At 42.7% G+C, this 16,616-nt stretch overlaps 1 protein-coding gene across 2 annotated transcripts in view; it reads right to left on the bottom strand.

The window, feature by feature from the left end:
- Deptor (DEP domain containing MTOR-interacting protein) overlaps nucleotides 1–16,616 on the bottom strand; it is a 153,243-nt gene that overhangs the window by 88,914 nt on the left and 47,713 nt on the right. The window contains 1 exon segment of one of the 2 annotated variants that reach the window (NM_001427213.1): nucleotides 14,855–14,978. The exons of the other annotated variant lie outside the window; for it this stretch is intronic. Within the exon segment in view, the coding sequence (NP_001414142.1) occupies nucleotides 14,855–14,978 (124 nt within the window). 2 annotated transcript variants of the gene reach the window in all.

Below are 16,616 nucleotides of genomic sequence, written 5' to 3'. Positions count from 1 at the left end.
ACCAAATTGAAAGGAACCACAGAAAAAGTAATTACAGGGCCTGGGGAAGCATTGAGTGTAAGTTAGCAGTAAGTCTCCACCTACCGGACCTGGTTTCTTGGTCAAATAGCAACTTTTTTACCTTTAAATCAAGTTGTTTCTAAATAATAAACCAGAGTAGAAATCTGTAGGTGACAATCTAGGGCTGATGAGTTCTGACAAGCACAGATGGCTGCTGCCTGATTTGCATATTAACAAAGCTCTAATGTAATGGAGTAACACACCAGGGGGAAGGTGGCATCACTCCTAAAGAAGCGAAATGTGATTTCTAAAACCACTTGGCACAAACCAAGTGACACTTTTCTCAGGCTCATTTAAAAGTCTATTACAGGGCAGGGGAGATGGTTCAGTGGGAAAAGTGCTGGCCATGCCAACCTGAGGACTTGGGTTTGGATCCTCAGAACTCTGTGTAAGCCAGACACAGCAGCATGCATAGATAAACCATAGCTTCTAAGGCAAAAGGGGAGGCAGACACGGAGACCTTAAGGTAATGGGCCAGCTAGCGTGGCATTACGCAGTTGCAAACAAGAGACCCTGCCTCAAACAAGGCAGAAGGACAGGACCAACATCCAAGGATGTTCTCTTACCTCTGCATGAGCAACGGGGCATATATTCACCCTTGCACTCTCTCACACACACATGGGGATGCACACACACAAAATGTTTCTAAGAGTCTATTACGATACAGCAATCTGGCTCAATTGGCAGAATGCTCACCCAGCACACACAAAGCTCTTGATTTGATGCCTAGCACCACATAAAACCAGATCTGGTGGTAGAACATGTCTGTAATCCTAGTTCTCAGGAAACAGAGGCAGGAGAACCTGAGGTTCAGAGGCCATTCTCAGTTACACAGCAAGTTCAGAACCAGCCTATTTCACACGAGATCCTGCCGCAAAACTAAAAGTCAAAAACAAGGCCAAACTCTTGACTTTGCACAGCCATGGGCAAGACAGAGACGAACTGAAACTTTCTCCCCAGTTTTGGCCAAAATGGTAAATAAATTCTTTCTTTTTTTATTTTAAATATGTAATTTTCTCTTAATATGGCAAAGCATTTAAACTCAGATCAAGGCTTTACGGCCAGTGGCTCCTGCAACAAGACCACTTAACTTTTCTGTTCTAATGTTTTTAAATACTGTTTAAAAAAAAGGGATAACCTTTTCTTTTCTTCTCTTCTCTTTCCTTTCCTTTCCTTTCCTTTCCTTTCCTTTCCTTTCCTTTCCTTTTCTTTCTGAGACAGGGTTTCTCTGTGTGAGAGCCCTGGCTGTTCTGGAACTCATTCTGTAGACCAGGCTGGCCTTGAACTCAGAGATCTGCCTGCCTCTGCCACTGCCTCCGGAGTGCTGGGATTAAAGGCATGGGCCACCACCATCTGGCTTCATTTTTTTTTAACATAATATTTTTATCGATTATTTTGAAATTTCACATGATGCACCCCTTTAACACTCACCTTCTAGCTCTTGCAGGTCTGGACCCCCCACCCTTGAGACTTCCCCCAAAACAAAAGAAGAAAGGGAAAAAATTACCAAGTTCAATCTGTGTTGCCCATATACTTACTCACTGGAATGTGGAACACGGTCAAAGTCCCAGTGGACAGCTCCTTAGGGAAAACAGTCCTTCCCCACCCACATCCCTGCCGGAAGCCATCAGCTGGGAAGAGCTACACTTCAGCACTGTATCGCAATTCTTAGTTCTCTTCAACGGCTTTCTGTCTAGATTGTTTCTTTTTTCTTTTTTTCTTTTCTTTTCTTTCTTTTTTTTTTTTTTTTGAGGGGTGGGAGTAGGGAAGAGAAGGGATGCCACAGGAGCGTTCTATGTCCCTCATTCTCAGCCGTGGGCCTACAGTCATTGACACCACTGCAAAAGAAGCTTCCCTGCCCTTTACAGTCAGGAGCAGCACGGATCATGCACTTCTGCACGGTTTCTGGCTGTGGCATGGCCAAGGACACCAGCATGGATTCTGGTGGGGGCACAGATCATGGACATCTCCATGGCCTGAGGATAGCCCTTAAAAACTCTGCCACTTTAAAAACTTTTCGTGGGAATGGTGGTGAATGCCTGTAATGCCAGCATTTGGAAGGAAGAAGTGGGGCAGAGGAGCAGGCCAGCCTTGGTTTTGTAATGAGTTCCAGGATGGCCAAGGCTACACGACATCCTGCTTCCTAAACACAGTAAAAAAACAAAGTAACAACAACAACAACGACAATAGCACACACACATACACACACACACACAGAGAGAGAGAGAGAGAGAGAGAGAGAGAGAGAGAGAGAGAGAGAGAAATATGAATGTTTGGAGTGGGTCATGATGGCTTGTTTGCATGATCCCAGCACTTACTTGGGGGACTGAGATAGGAAGACTGTGAATTTGAGGCCAGATGGGTTACATAAAAAGTACCAAGCTAGCCTGGCTAAGACCCACCTCAAAACAAAGACAAACAAACAAACAAATAACATTTGGGGAATAATTATTGCTCCATAATGGTCAGCTCCGATATTCAATTCCTTTGTGCACCGTAGCCCTTAGGGGATAGTCCTCCCCAAACCTCTCGCATTTCCAAGGCCTGCAAACTGCACAGATTTTGTTCAGACTGGGTTCTCAAGGATGCTCACAGAGCAAACAGATCTGAAAGATAATGCCATTCCTCCAACAGAAAGGCACATTTGTTTTCTGCTAGTCTGAAAACAGAGTGTTTGATTCCGGGATAGGTGGCACAGTGGCCTGAAGACATCATGAAAGCATCAGGTCCCTTGGACTTAGGGTTCTTCTGTACACAACCCTGTCGGTGCATATGCAACTGCTACCCATGGTGAGACCTGTGGGAACCAAACCATGGTGGTGCTTTGTCCACTGTCATTTCAAAGAGGCATTAGCTAGCTGTCATGTCCTGACCTGGGGTTTCCTATCTTCTATATGCACCCAGGAATGGTTATGGCAAACTTGCTGGCAGGCAGGTATGGTAACATCTCAGTCAGAGGCTAACAGTTCTTAACGTGAGGGACTGGGCATCAGCATTACCCTGCTCACACAAACCGTGGTAAAAGATGACGGTTGACCCAATAACACTGTAATCACTGGATACCTCAAACACATGAAGGCAAGAATACTTACTACAGGAGTCTATAGCGACTGGGCTTGGTGGTACTAAGGAGGCAGGGGAAGATGGATCTCTGAATTTGAGGCCATCTGGTTTAAATAGTAAGTTCCAAGACAGTCATGTCTATAGAGAGAGACCCTGTCTCAGAAAAAAATTTAACTAAATTAAAAAAAATGCAAAAGTGTCTATACATACTGTCTTAGTTAGGGTTTTATAGCTGTGAACAGTCACCATGATCAATGTAAGTCTTATAAAGAACAACATTTAATTGGAGCTGGCTTACAGGTTCAGAGGTTCAGTCCATTATCATCAAGGCAGGAGCATGACAGCATCCAGACAGGCATGGTGTAGGAGGAGCTGAGTTCTACATCTTCACCCAAAGGAAGCCAGGAACAGACTGAGCATCCTCAGACAGCTAGGAGGAGGGTCTCCAAGCCCACCCCCACAGTGACACACTCCCTCCAACAAGGCCACACTCTCTAATAGTGCCACTCCTTGGGCCAAGCATATGCAAACCAATCACACATATATAACACCTAATACTCAGAGGGAATGTGAGTTTAAAGACAGACTGACCTGTATAACAAAATCCTGCCTCATAGCAAGACAAACAAAAGGATTCTGTAAAACCACTAATCATGAAGCACAATTAAACTAAGAATGCCCACAGCATAATAGAAAATGTTTTGTTACAGTTTGCCAAACAGTTGAAACTATTGCAAGCTAAAGTTTGAATCAAGTGGTAGAACTGAAGGTGTTACTGTGCGTTCATGCCTATAATCCCAGCACTTGGGAGACAGAGGCAGGAGTATAGCTGTAAGCTTGAGGCCTAAGTTCTAGGACAGCTAGGGTTACATAGACGTGTCTCAAAAAAAACAGCCCAACTAAGTAACCAACCCAAGTAACCAACTGACCAACCTCAGTTTGAAAAGTGTTTGCTAGGTAGAAACGGAAGAAGGCAGGAATCAGTCAGGAAAATGTTTGCCAGAAAACTTGAGGAACCAAGTTCAGATTCCCAGTACCCATGTGAAACGCCCCTGTGGTGGGCCTGCCATCTCATTGCTGTGAAGGTAGAGACAGGGGCACCCCGGGGGGGTTTGTTGGGCAGCCAGTCTAGCCAATCTATGAGTTCCAGATTCAGTGACAGACAATCCCCAAGAAGAAAGTAGACAGTGAGGAAGATGCCTGAAACCAACCTTTGGCTTCCATATGCAGGTACATCAGACAGGTTCATCTATTAACCCCACACAAACACTTAAATGCATACTCCCTTTCCCCTGTCAAGATACTTAAATATTTTATTTATTTTTAGGTTTTTAGGTGTTAACACCCCCCCTCCCTTCTCCCTCTCCCTGTCTCCCCCCTTCTCTCTCTCTCTCTCCCTCTCTCTCCCTCTCTCTCTCCCTCCCTCTCTCTCTCTCTATGTATGTATGTATGTATGTATGTATGTATGTATGTATGTATGTATGTATGTATAATGAGTGTCATGAGCATGCAGATGCCAAGGAAGACCAAGAGAAGGGATCTTGTTTCCCAAAACTAAAATTAAAGGCAGCTATGAGCCATCTGATGCGGGAAGAAGAGCAGCAAGTGTTTCTAACTGCTCAGCCACTTCTGCAGCCAGAAGTGTCGAGAGACATCTCTACCTCCCTAACTGGGAGTCTGTACCAACCATTTAAGTAACTGTGTATCTCACGACCTCAGAATTATAGTGGAATTAATTATGCCTGCTGGAAAGTGTAACCACTGATGTATAAGGTGGTTTGCAGGCCAGACAAGGTGAACAGACTGGCTATTGTCACTTGTCATTAAGCAGATCTCTCATGCCAGCAGCTCAGATGCTCACAGCAACACAACATGGAAAGCCCTTTGTTCACTGAACAATATTTACTGTGCCAGGCACTGAGGAAGAACAAAAGCACCATCATGGGGCACATCGTGGAGGAGATAAAACACGCAGGACGCCGCCTCACTGGCAGTGGTCTCTCCCTTTGATTCCTCTTCAGTTATACAGGAGAGAGAATGAAAAAAAGCAGTGGGAACCCATGGCCCTCAGGGCATTTATCTGTTACCTTCTGCAGTCAGGTCTAAAGCACCAAGCGGGATAAACAGGCTGGTGGCTGGAGAGAGAGATCCTTACTGCTGAGAACATCAAGGTCCTTTGGATTAACCAACAACAAAAGAATCCAACTAGACAAACAGCTATCCACCAGATGTAGAGGGGACTGAACTCTAAAATCAGGTGAAATTAGGATTGAGAAGCCATCCCTAGGTTGGAAGAGAAAATCAAGGTGCTCTTCGACAGCTGGTTAAGTACGATGATAATATCCCAACACTTCCTGTGTCCTTCTCTCTCCAAATCCTCCCATGTATTACTCCCCACTCTCCTCTGAACTTATGACCTCCTCTTCATCGTCACTACATGCATACCTGTACACACATCTCATTTATAAATAGAATCTTCTCAGTTCATGTAATGTGATTGGTATGCATGTTTTCTGGGCTGACCGGCTGAAACTGGACAACTAGTTGGTGGGCTTTTTCCTGGGGAGGAACACCTCCCACACTCCAGGTCTCCTGTGTGGATTAGAGTTCTTTGTGTAGGGTTGAGGTCTCCTGAGTTTTTCCCTTGGACACATTCATTGGCGTCATCCGTTCTCAAGCTCACATTTGGACAGTCATGTTGTCATGCTGGTGACAATGTATGGAGGTAGATTCTGACATTACTAGGAGACTCGATCCCACGGCAAACTCCCTGATCCTCTGGCTTTTACAATCTTTCTGCCCCTCTTCTGCAATGTTTCCCCAAGCCTTCGGTGCAGAGTGTTTTTTGGATATCCCCATTGGGACTGGGCTTCACAACTCTGCATTTTGATTGGTTGTGATTTTCATCAATAGATGGCCTCCTTGACAAGAAGTGAGGACTATACTTATTTACCTGTGGGTTTAAGGACAGATATTTACACATTACAGTTAGGGACTATGCTGGCTTAGTGAATTAGTGACTGTAGATTTTCGTGCAGTAACCATGGCTTCACTAGCACTGAGAAGTTAGTTACCTAGGCTTCTAGTACCAGGCATGGTTTCCCTCTTGTGAGCACAATTAGAGAGCTGTTGGTTACGGCTAAGGCGTGTGTGCCACTACTGCACTCTTAGGTTATGGTGCCACGCTGGTTGTTGATGTGGTTCATTAGCATCATAGCTGGGTAAGACGGTTGGTTGCTTGCCTCCCTCCTTTGGAAGATTGCACAGTGCCTTCTGGTACCATGAAAGCTAATCCTCGGGAAGGAGGCATTCAGTTCAGATGCAAATCAGGTCTTTCCAACAGAATAACAGGAATATTGGCCCTAAAGTAGGAGTTCATGCATATGTCTGTCTGTAGATCCTGGTACACTTTCAGTAAAAATTTACAGTAAATTCTCTACCTTGACAACTTACTTGCCACATTTTATAGTAAGATGTATTCTGGAGTAAATGTTTCTTTAAAACATTTAATCTCTATGAAGAGAAATAAAAACGATTTAGGACTTATTGCTAGTTGAATGACAACAATGCCAAGGTTTAGGCTTCTGGACTCAAACTGCAGCTGTGATTGATTAATTGACCTTAGACAAGAGACTTCCCCGGCCTGCCACACCCTCTCCCCCACTGTGAAACAGGAACAATAACAATATTTACAGCCATGCTGGAGTAATTCAATAACCTCTATTAGTCAAGCTTTGTGATAAGTACTTTGCAATCAATAAATATCTACCATTATTATCTTAAAATAGGAATAATAAAAGGGACAGATATTTTGCAAGACCTTCATGTGTAAATGTTAGAAATACCCGAGATCTTCCTGGTTGCTGCTGCCTCAGAGAGCTCATGGGCAGCACCCCGAGAGCGAACTTGAGCCTCGGGACCACAGGTAAGACCAACATTTCTGCTGCAAGTGACCTGCCTGGTGAACTCAAGACACAGGCCCACAGGAACAGCTGAAGACCTGTAGGGAGGAAAAACTACACGCCTGAAAGCAGAACACTCTGTCCCCATAACAGGCTGAAAGAAAACAGGAAAACAGGGCTAGAGCACTCCTGACACACAGGCTTATAGGACAGTCGAGCCACTGTCAGAGATAGCAGAACTAAGTAACACTAGAGATAATCTGTTGGCGAGAGGCAAGCGCAGGAACCCAAGCAACAGAAACCAAGACTACATGGCACCATTGGAGCCCAATTCTCCCATCAAAACAAACATGGAATATCCAAACACACCAGAAAAGCAAGATCTAGTTTCAAAATCATATTTGATCATGATGCTGGAGGACTTCAAGAAAGACGTGAAGAACTCCCTTAGAGAACAAGTAGAAGCCTACAGAGAGGAATCACAAAAATGCCTGAAAGAATTCCAGGAAAACATAAATAAACAAGTAGAAGCCCATAGAGAGGAGACACAAAAATCCCTGAAAGAATTCTAGGAAAACACAATCAAACAGTTGAAGGAATTAAAAATGGAAATAGAAGCAATCAAGAAAGAACACATGGAAACAACCCTGGATATAGAAAACCAAAAGAAGAGACAAGGAGCTGTAGATACAAGCTTCACCAACAGAATACAGGAGATGGAAGAGAGAATCTCAGGAGGAGAAGATTCCATAGAAATCATTGACTCAACTGTCAAAGATAATGTAAAGCGGAAAAAGCTACTGGTCCAAAACATACAGGAAATCCAGGACTCAATGAGAAGATCAAACCTAAGGATAATAGGTATAGAAGAGAGTGAAGACTCCCAGCTCAAAGGACCAGTAAATATCTTCAACAAAATCATAGAAGAAAACTTCCCTAACCTAAAAAAAGAGATACCCATAGGCATACAAGAAGCCTACAGAACTCCAAATAGATTGGACCAGAAAAGAAACACCTCCCGTCACATAATAGTCAAAACACCAAACGCACAAAATAAAGAATATTAAAAGCAGTAAGGGAAAAAGGTCAAGTAACATATAAAGGCAGACCTATCAGAATCACACCAGAATTTTCGCCAGAAACTATGAAGGCCAGAAGATCCTGGACAGATGTCATACAGACCCTAAGAGAACACAAGTGCCAGCCCAGGTTACTGTATCCTGCAAAACTCTCAATTAACATAGATGGAGAAACCAAGATATTCCATGACAAAACCAAATTTACACAATATCTTTCTACAAATCCAGCACTACAAAGGATAATAAATGGTAAAGCCCAACATAAGGAGGCAAGCTATACCCTAGAAGAAGCAAGAAACTAATCATCTTGGCAACAAAACAAAGAGAAGAAAAGCACACAAACATAACCTCACATCCAAATATGAATATAACAGGAAGCAATAATCACTATTCCTTAATATCTCTCAACATCAATGGCCTCAACTCCCCAATAAAAAGACATAGATTAACAAACTGGATATGCAACGAGGACCCTGCATTCTGCTGCCTACAGGAAACATACCTCAGAGACAAAGACAGACACTACCTCAGAGTGAAAGGCTGGAAAACAACTTTCCAAGCAAATGGTCGGAAGAAGAAAGCTGGAGTAGCCATTCTAATATCAAATAAAGTCAATTTTCAGCTAAAAGTCATCAAAAAAGATAAGGAAGGACACTTCATATTCATCAAAGGAAAAATCCACCAAGATGAACTCTCAATCCAATATCTATGCCCCAAATACAAGGGCACCTACATACGTAAAAGAAACCTTACTAAAGCTCAAAACACACATTGTACATCACACAATAATAGTAGGAGATTTCAGCACCCCACTCTCATCAATGGACAGATCATGGAAACAGAAATTAAACAGAGACGTAGACAGACTAAGAGAAGTCATGAGCCAAATGGACTTAACGGATATTTATAGAACATTCTATCCTAAGGCAAAAGGATATACCTTCTTCTCAGCTCCTCATGGTACTTTCTCCAAAATTGACCATATAATTGGTCAAAAAATGGGCCTCAACAGGTACAGAAAGATAGAAATAATCCCATGCGTGCTATCAGACCACCATGGCCTAAAACTGGTCTTCAATAACAATAAGGGAAGAATGCCCACATACACGTGGAAATTGAACAATGCTCTACTCAATGATAACCTGGTCAAGGAAGAAATAAAGAAAGAAATTAAAAACTTTTTAGAATTTAATGAAAATGAAGGTATAACATACCCAAACTTATGGGACACAATGAAAGCTGTGCTAAGAGGAAAACTCATAGTGCTGAGTGCCTGCAGAAAGAAACAGGAAAGAGCATATGTCAGCAGCTTGACGGCACACCTAAAAGCTCTAGACCAAAAAGAAGCAAATACACCCAGGAGGAGTAGAAGGCAGGAAATAATCAAACTCAGAGCTGAAATCAACCAAGTAGAAACAAAAAGGACCATAGAAAGAATCAACAGAACCAAAAGTTGGTTCTTTGAGAAAATCAACAAGATAGATAAACCCTTAGCCAGACTAACGAGAGGACACAGAGAGTGTGTCCAAATTAACAAAATCAGAAATGAAAAGGGAGACATAACTACAGATTCAGGGGAAATTCAAAAAATCATCAGATCTTACTATAAAAGCCTATATTCAACAAAACTTGAAAATCTGGAGGAAATGGACAATTTCCTAGACAGATACCAGGTACTGAAGTTAAATGAGGAACAGATAAACCAGTTAAACAACCCCATAACTCCTAAGGAAATAGAAGCAGTCATTAAAGGTCTCCCAACCAAAAAGAGCCCAGGTCCAGATGGGTTTAGTGCAGAATTCTATCAAACCTTCATAGAAGACCTCATACCAATATTATCCAAACTATTCCACAAAATTGAAACAGATGGAGCACTATCGAATTCCTTCTACGAAGCCACAATTACTCTTATACCTAAACCACACAAAGACCCAACAAAGAAAGAGAACTTCAGACCAATTTCCCTTATGAATATCGATGCAAAAATACTCAATAAAATTCTGGCAAACCGAATCCAAGAGCACATCAAAACAATCATCCACCATGATCAAGTAGGCTTCATCCCAGGCATGCAGGGATGGTTTAATATACGGAAAACCATCAACGTGATCCATTATATAAACAAGCTGAAAGAACAAAACCACATGATCATTTCATTAGATGCTGAGAAAGCATTTGACAAAATTCAACACCCCTTCATGATAAAAGTCCTGGAAAGAATAGGAATTCAAGGCCCATACCTAAACATAGTAAAAGCCATATACAGCAAACCAGTTGCTAACATTAAACTAAATGGAGAGAAACTTGAAGCAATCCCACTAAAATCAGGGACTAGACAAGGCTGCCCACTCTCTCCCTACTTATTCAATATAGCTCTTGAAGTTCTAGCCAGAGCAATCAGACAACAAAAGGAGGTCAAGGGGATACAGATCGGAAAAGAAGAAGTCAAAATATCACTACTTGCAGATGATATGATAGTATATTTCAGTGATCCCAAGAGTTCCACCAGAGAACTACTAAAGTTGATAAACAACTTCAGCAAAGTGGCTGGGTATAAAATTAACTCAAATAAATCAGTAGCCTTCCTCTACACAAAAGAGAAACAAGCCGAGAAAGAAATTAGGGAAACGACACCCTTCGTAATAGACCCAAATAATATAAAGTACCTCGGTGTGACTTTAACCAAGCAAGTAAAAGATCTGTACAATAAGAACTTCAAGACACTGAAGAAAGAAATTGAAGAAGACCTCAGAAGATGGAAAGATCTCCCATGCTCATGGATTGGCAGGATTAATATAGTAAAAATGGCCATTTTACCAAAAGCGATCTACAGATTCAATGCAATCCCCATCAAAATACCAATCCAATTCTTCAAAGAGTTAGACAGAACAATTTGCAAATTCATCTAGAATAACAAAAAACCCAGGATAGCTAAAACTATCCTCAACAATAAAAGGACTTCAGGGGGAATCACTAACCCTGAACTCAAGCAGTATTACAGAGCAATAGTCATAAAAACTGCATGGTATTGGTACAGAGACAGACAGATAGACCAATGGAATAGAATTGAAGACCCAGAAATGAACCCACACACCTATGGTCACTTGATTTTTGACAAAGGAGCCAAAACCATCCAATGGAAAAAAGATAGCATTTTCAGCAAATGGTGCTGGTTCAACTGGAGGTCAACATGTAGAAGAATGCAGATTGATCTATGCTTATCACCCTGTACAAAGCTTAAGTCCAAGTGGATCAAGGACCTCCACATCAAACCAGACATACTCAAACTAATAGAAGAAAAACTAGAGAAGCATCTGGGACACATGGGCACTGGAAAAAATTTCCTGAACAAAACACCAATGGCTTATGCTCTAAGATCAAGAATCGACAAATGGGATCTCATAAAACTTCAAAGCTTCTGTAAGGCAACGGACACGGTGGTTAGGACAAAACGGCAACCAACAGATTGGGAAAAGATCTTTACCAATCCTACAACAGATAGAGGCCTTATATCCAAAATATACAAAGAACTCAAGAAGTTAGCCCGCAGGGACACAAATAACCCTATTAAAAAATGGGGTTCAGAGCTAAACAAAGAATTCACAGCTGAGGAATGCCGAATGGCTGAGAAACACCTAAAGAAATGTTCAACATCTTTAGTCAGAAGGGAAATGCAAATCAAAACAACCCTGAGATATCATCTCACACCAGTGAGAATGGCTAAGATCAAAAACTCAGGTGACAGCAGATGCTGGCGAGGATGTGGAGAAAGAGGAACACTCCTCCATTGTTGGTGGGATTGCAAACTGGTACAACCATTCTGGAAATCAGTCTGGAGGTTCCTCAGAAAATTAGACATTGAACTGCCTGAGGATCCAGCTATACCTCTCTTGGGCATATATCCAAAAGATGCCCCAACATATAAAAAAGACACGTGCTCTACTATGTTCATCGCAGCCTTATTTATAATAGCCAGAAGCTGGAAAGAACCCAGATGCCCTTCAACAGAGGAATGGATACAGAAAATGTGGTACATCTACACAATGGAATATTACTCAGCTATCAAAAACAACGACTTTATGAAATTCATAGGCAAATGGTTGGAACTGGAAAATATCATCCTGAGTGAGCTAACCTAATCACAGAAAGACATACATGGTATGCACTCATTGATAAGTGGCTATTAGCCCAAATGCTTGAATTACCCTAGATGCCTAGAACAAATGAACCTCAAGACCGATGATCAAAATGTGAATGCTTCACTCCTTTAAAAGGGGAACAAGTATACCCTTGGCAGGGAAGAGAGAGGCAAAGATTAAAACAGAGACTGAAGGAACACCCATTCAGAGCCTGCCCCACATGTGGCCCATACATATACAGCCACCCAATTAGACAAGATGGATGAAGCAAAGAAGTGCAGACCGACAGGAGCCGGATGTAGATCGCTCCTGAGAGACACAGCCAGAATACAGCAAATACAGAGGCGAATGCCAGTAGCAAACCACTGAACTGAGAATAGGACCCCCGTTGAAGGAATCAGAGAAAGAACTAGAAGAGCTTGAAGGGGCTCGAGACCCCTTATGAACAACAATGCCAAGCAACCAGAGCTTCCAGGGACTAAGCCACTACCTAAAGACTATACATGGACTGACCCTGGACTCTGACCCCATAGGTAGCAATGAATATCCTAGTAAGAGCACCAGTGGAAGGGGAAGCCCTGGGTCCTGCTAAGACTGAACCCCCAGTGAACTAGACTGTTGGGGGGAGGGCGGCAATGGGGGGAGGGTTGGGAGGGGAACACCCATAAGGAAGGGAAGGGGGGAGGGGGATGTTTGCCCGGATACCGGGAAAGGGAATAACACTCGAAATGTATATAAGAAATACTCAAGTTAATAAAAAAAAAGGAAAAAAATTGATCATAAATATGTAACTAGGAAAAAAAAAGAAATACCCCCAAATAAGTATTCTGGAGAAAAATACTATAAAAAAATCCTTTAAAATAAAAAATAAATAGATAAACAAATAAATAAAGTAAGTAAGTAAGTCTCTGAATAGATAACCAACTATTCACTTTTAATGTTCTAAAAATGTCTAAAACTTACACAATACCAACTGTGCTGAAATTTATAGAAAGATCAACCACAAAATAAGGAAAATGCATACCATGGAAGAGTCCATTTCAAATGTCCCCAAATTTTTTCCAAACACTCAGTGACCAAAAGCAGTGACTAAGGTTTATGAGACCATAGCTGGGTCACTTAAGGTTAAATCCATATTACATTTCTTTTTCCCAGCGCTAAGTTCAGAAGGAATTTGGAAAAATAAATTTACTTGGAATATGAGAGCACTGAGAGTATTAATGACTAGAAAAGTATATGGCAGGCACAAAGAGTCCTGGAATATGGATGAACTCACAGAAAAACAAAACCAAACAAACAAAACAGCAAAGACTTTCCCTCTTCCTCCTTGGTCTCACACATGCTAGGCAAGGGTGTATAACTGAGACACATCCCTGGTCCCTACTCATAGTTTTCATCATATATTCACCATATAATTGGCAAGACACAGGTGGGCTAGGCTGGAAGGGACCCAAAGAAGGCTGGAGTGTCAGTGGCAGGTACACGAGGCATGAGCAAGGTCTGTGTTCACAACTAAAACTGAACCTAAGTTCTTTTTTTTCAGAGCTGAGGACCGAACCCAGGGCCTTGCGCTTGCTAGGCAAGCGCTCTACCACTGAGCTAAATCCCCAACCCCTGAACCTAAGTTCTTAATCCTCTTGTTCTTTTGTCTGACTCCCTAGACCTACACTGTAACGCCTATGCCTGCCTACTATGGAGTAGGTGACACTTGGGTCATCTTTTATGTGACAACTAGGAATTTTCAGAACATCCAAAGCCTTGCAAGACAACCAGAATTAAGGGATGGCATTGCTTTGGAGCTCCATTCTCAAAATGTTACCCTAGATAAAAATAAAAATGGTTGGAAAAGCTAGAGGTGAAAGAAAAGCAGACTAGCTCTGAAGCATACCTCTTGGGAGACCTGGTATGACAACTGAGTACCCCTAGGCTGTATATGGTATGTCCCAGCTTCCTGAAAGCTGAAATATGGTCCTCAAAGATTCTGCTGCATGAAGGGCGCTCAGCACTAAGTGCCTGACATGACGCTAACCTTTCCCCTGTGCACAGCACATACAAGATTGAATCTTCAGCTTCTGCAACAGTCACATCTATCAAATAAGGAAAAGGCCCTGGGCATCACGGGATGGAAAGTATCAAAGGGCGCCCTTCTGTTTTTACTCCTGGAGTTTTGTTCAGTTGTCTTAAGTAATTCTGATAAAGTATTACAAATCTTGTGAAACTAGCTTTAATTTTTGGCAACGAGAGAAGAAACTATGTGACAGGATTTTTCTCCCATTAAAAGGAACGGTTATGTAACCCACCCACACGGAAGAGCCACACTGAGGTCGCCGTGGGAGGAGGCAGACTGGCTGTTGACACTCAGGTGATAGGCCACTTGCCTGGTAGGCCTAAAGCCCAGGGCTCTATCCTCAGCACCACATAAAACAAGGAATAATGACATGTAGCTGTAATCTCAGCAGACAGAGCCAGAAGGGTCAAAAACTCAAGGCTATCCTATGACTACACAGACCTGGGATACAGCATAAGATTCTTTCTCAAAAGAAATAAATAACCAGGCAAAAAAGCATAGAGCCCGCCTCCCTCTCCCAAGTCAAGATGGCAGTGGACCTACTTTTCATACAGCCTCTGCCCTCTCATGAAGGCCTTCACCTCGTTGTCCAGTGGGAAGGTCCCATCGTCCTTCCTAAAGCGGTAGAAGAGCTTTACGTCCTTGAACTCCTTGTGCTCATCACACACTGAAACACAATGCACACAGAGAGGAAAGTGAGAATCCCACAAGGGACAGAAGATTACAAAATCTGCTCTCTGATGAACCCTCGATCAGCACAGCGCCTCGGAAAGAGCAGTGCTCGGTGCTGTTAGCATCACCGCCACCATTATCGTGTGCCGAAAGGCTCACAGAATTCACTTCATCATCCATCCCGAAGTCTTCGTAAGCACGACTCTGGAACAGTGTGAGCACCAAAGAATAGGCAAGATGAGACAGCATCTCCCTGTAATCACCTCGGGAGGCTGAGACAGAGAATCACTAGCTTGGGGCCAGCTGGGGCTACATGGTATGACTGTTTTGTTAGAAATATCGAAAGTGATATAAAGAGAATGTCAGCATATATGACCGATGCTGATGGATCTGCAGGGGTTAGGGAGAACTACAGTGGGAGTGATGCAGGGTTCCTCAGGACCCCAGCTTTGAGAAATAGAGGCTTCCCTGAAGAGCTATGTGAAAACAGAAAACCTAACAGTGAGTGGAAATTGAACAAAAATAAGAAGAATTGTACCTTGGCTTAAAAGAACACTGGTGTGCAAGCATCTAGGCCAGGTTGAGACTTTGAGGACACATAGTCTTAGGGTTTCAATTGCTGTGAGAAAACATCATGACCAAAAGCAACTTGGGGAGGAAAAGGTTTAGTACATCGTACACTTCCAGGTAACCGTCTTACTGAGGGAAGGCAGGGCAGGAACTTGAGCAAAGCAGGAACTGAAGCAGAAGTCACAGAGGCATGCCATCTACTGGGTTGCTCCTCATGGATTGCTCACCTACCCCCTGATACTACCGAAGACTACCAGCCAGGGGTGGCGCAACCCGTACTGAGCTGGGCCAGCCCACATCAATTATCAATTAAAAAAAATGCACCACAGGCTTGCCCACGGGGCATACAGAAACATTTGAAACATTTCCTTTTTGAGGTTCCCTCTTTCCAGGGGACTCAACTTGGTGTAAAGCCAGCATAAAACTAGCCAGCACACACATGTTTGACAGAGTCACTGAACCATTGACAGTGTTGTGGTTTGAATTATAATGTTCCCAATATGCTCATATGTTTGTATGCTTAGGCCCAGTTGCTGAACTGTTTAGGAAGGATTGGGAGGTGTGACCTTAGAGAAGGCATGTCACTCGGGGATGGGCTTTTAGGTTTCAAAAGGCTAGTGTCCATCTCTATTCCTTTCACCTGCTGATCAGGATGTAACAGAGTTCTTAGTACCAGGTTTTCTCACTACCGGCCATGATGATCATAGACAAACCCTCTAAAACTGTAAGCAAGCCCACTTTAAAGGCTTTTTTTCAGAATAGTTGCCTTGGTCATGGTGTCTCTTCACAACAGTAGTCAGTGACTAAGACAGAGAATAACAGCCAAGACTTATAGACAACCTAAATGTCCCTTGACCTAGTAGATAAGGTTACAGTGGCCCATACATGGCACACTATGCATACAACAGCATAATGAACAGCCGGCGATAAGGATCTTGGTATCAGGGAAGAGCTCTTAAGGGAGGTAGAAATAGAGAAGATCATGAATATGTCTGATGAGAAGACAGATGTGGGCAACTAACTCAGAGGGAGAAGACTCAGTCAGTGGTGGAGTGGGGACAGG

This window comes from Rattus norvegicus, chromosome 7 (assembly GCF_021556685.1).
Source record: "Rattus norvegicus strain SHRSP/BbbUtx chromosome 7, alternate assembly SHRSP_T2T, whole genome shotgun sequence".
NCBI lineage: Eukaryota > Metazoa > Chordata > Mammalia > Rodentia > Muridae > Rattus > Rattus norvegicus.
The sequence above is the reverse complement of the archived record's forward strand: the minus strand, read 5'-3'. Positions and strand labels throughout refer to the sequence as shown.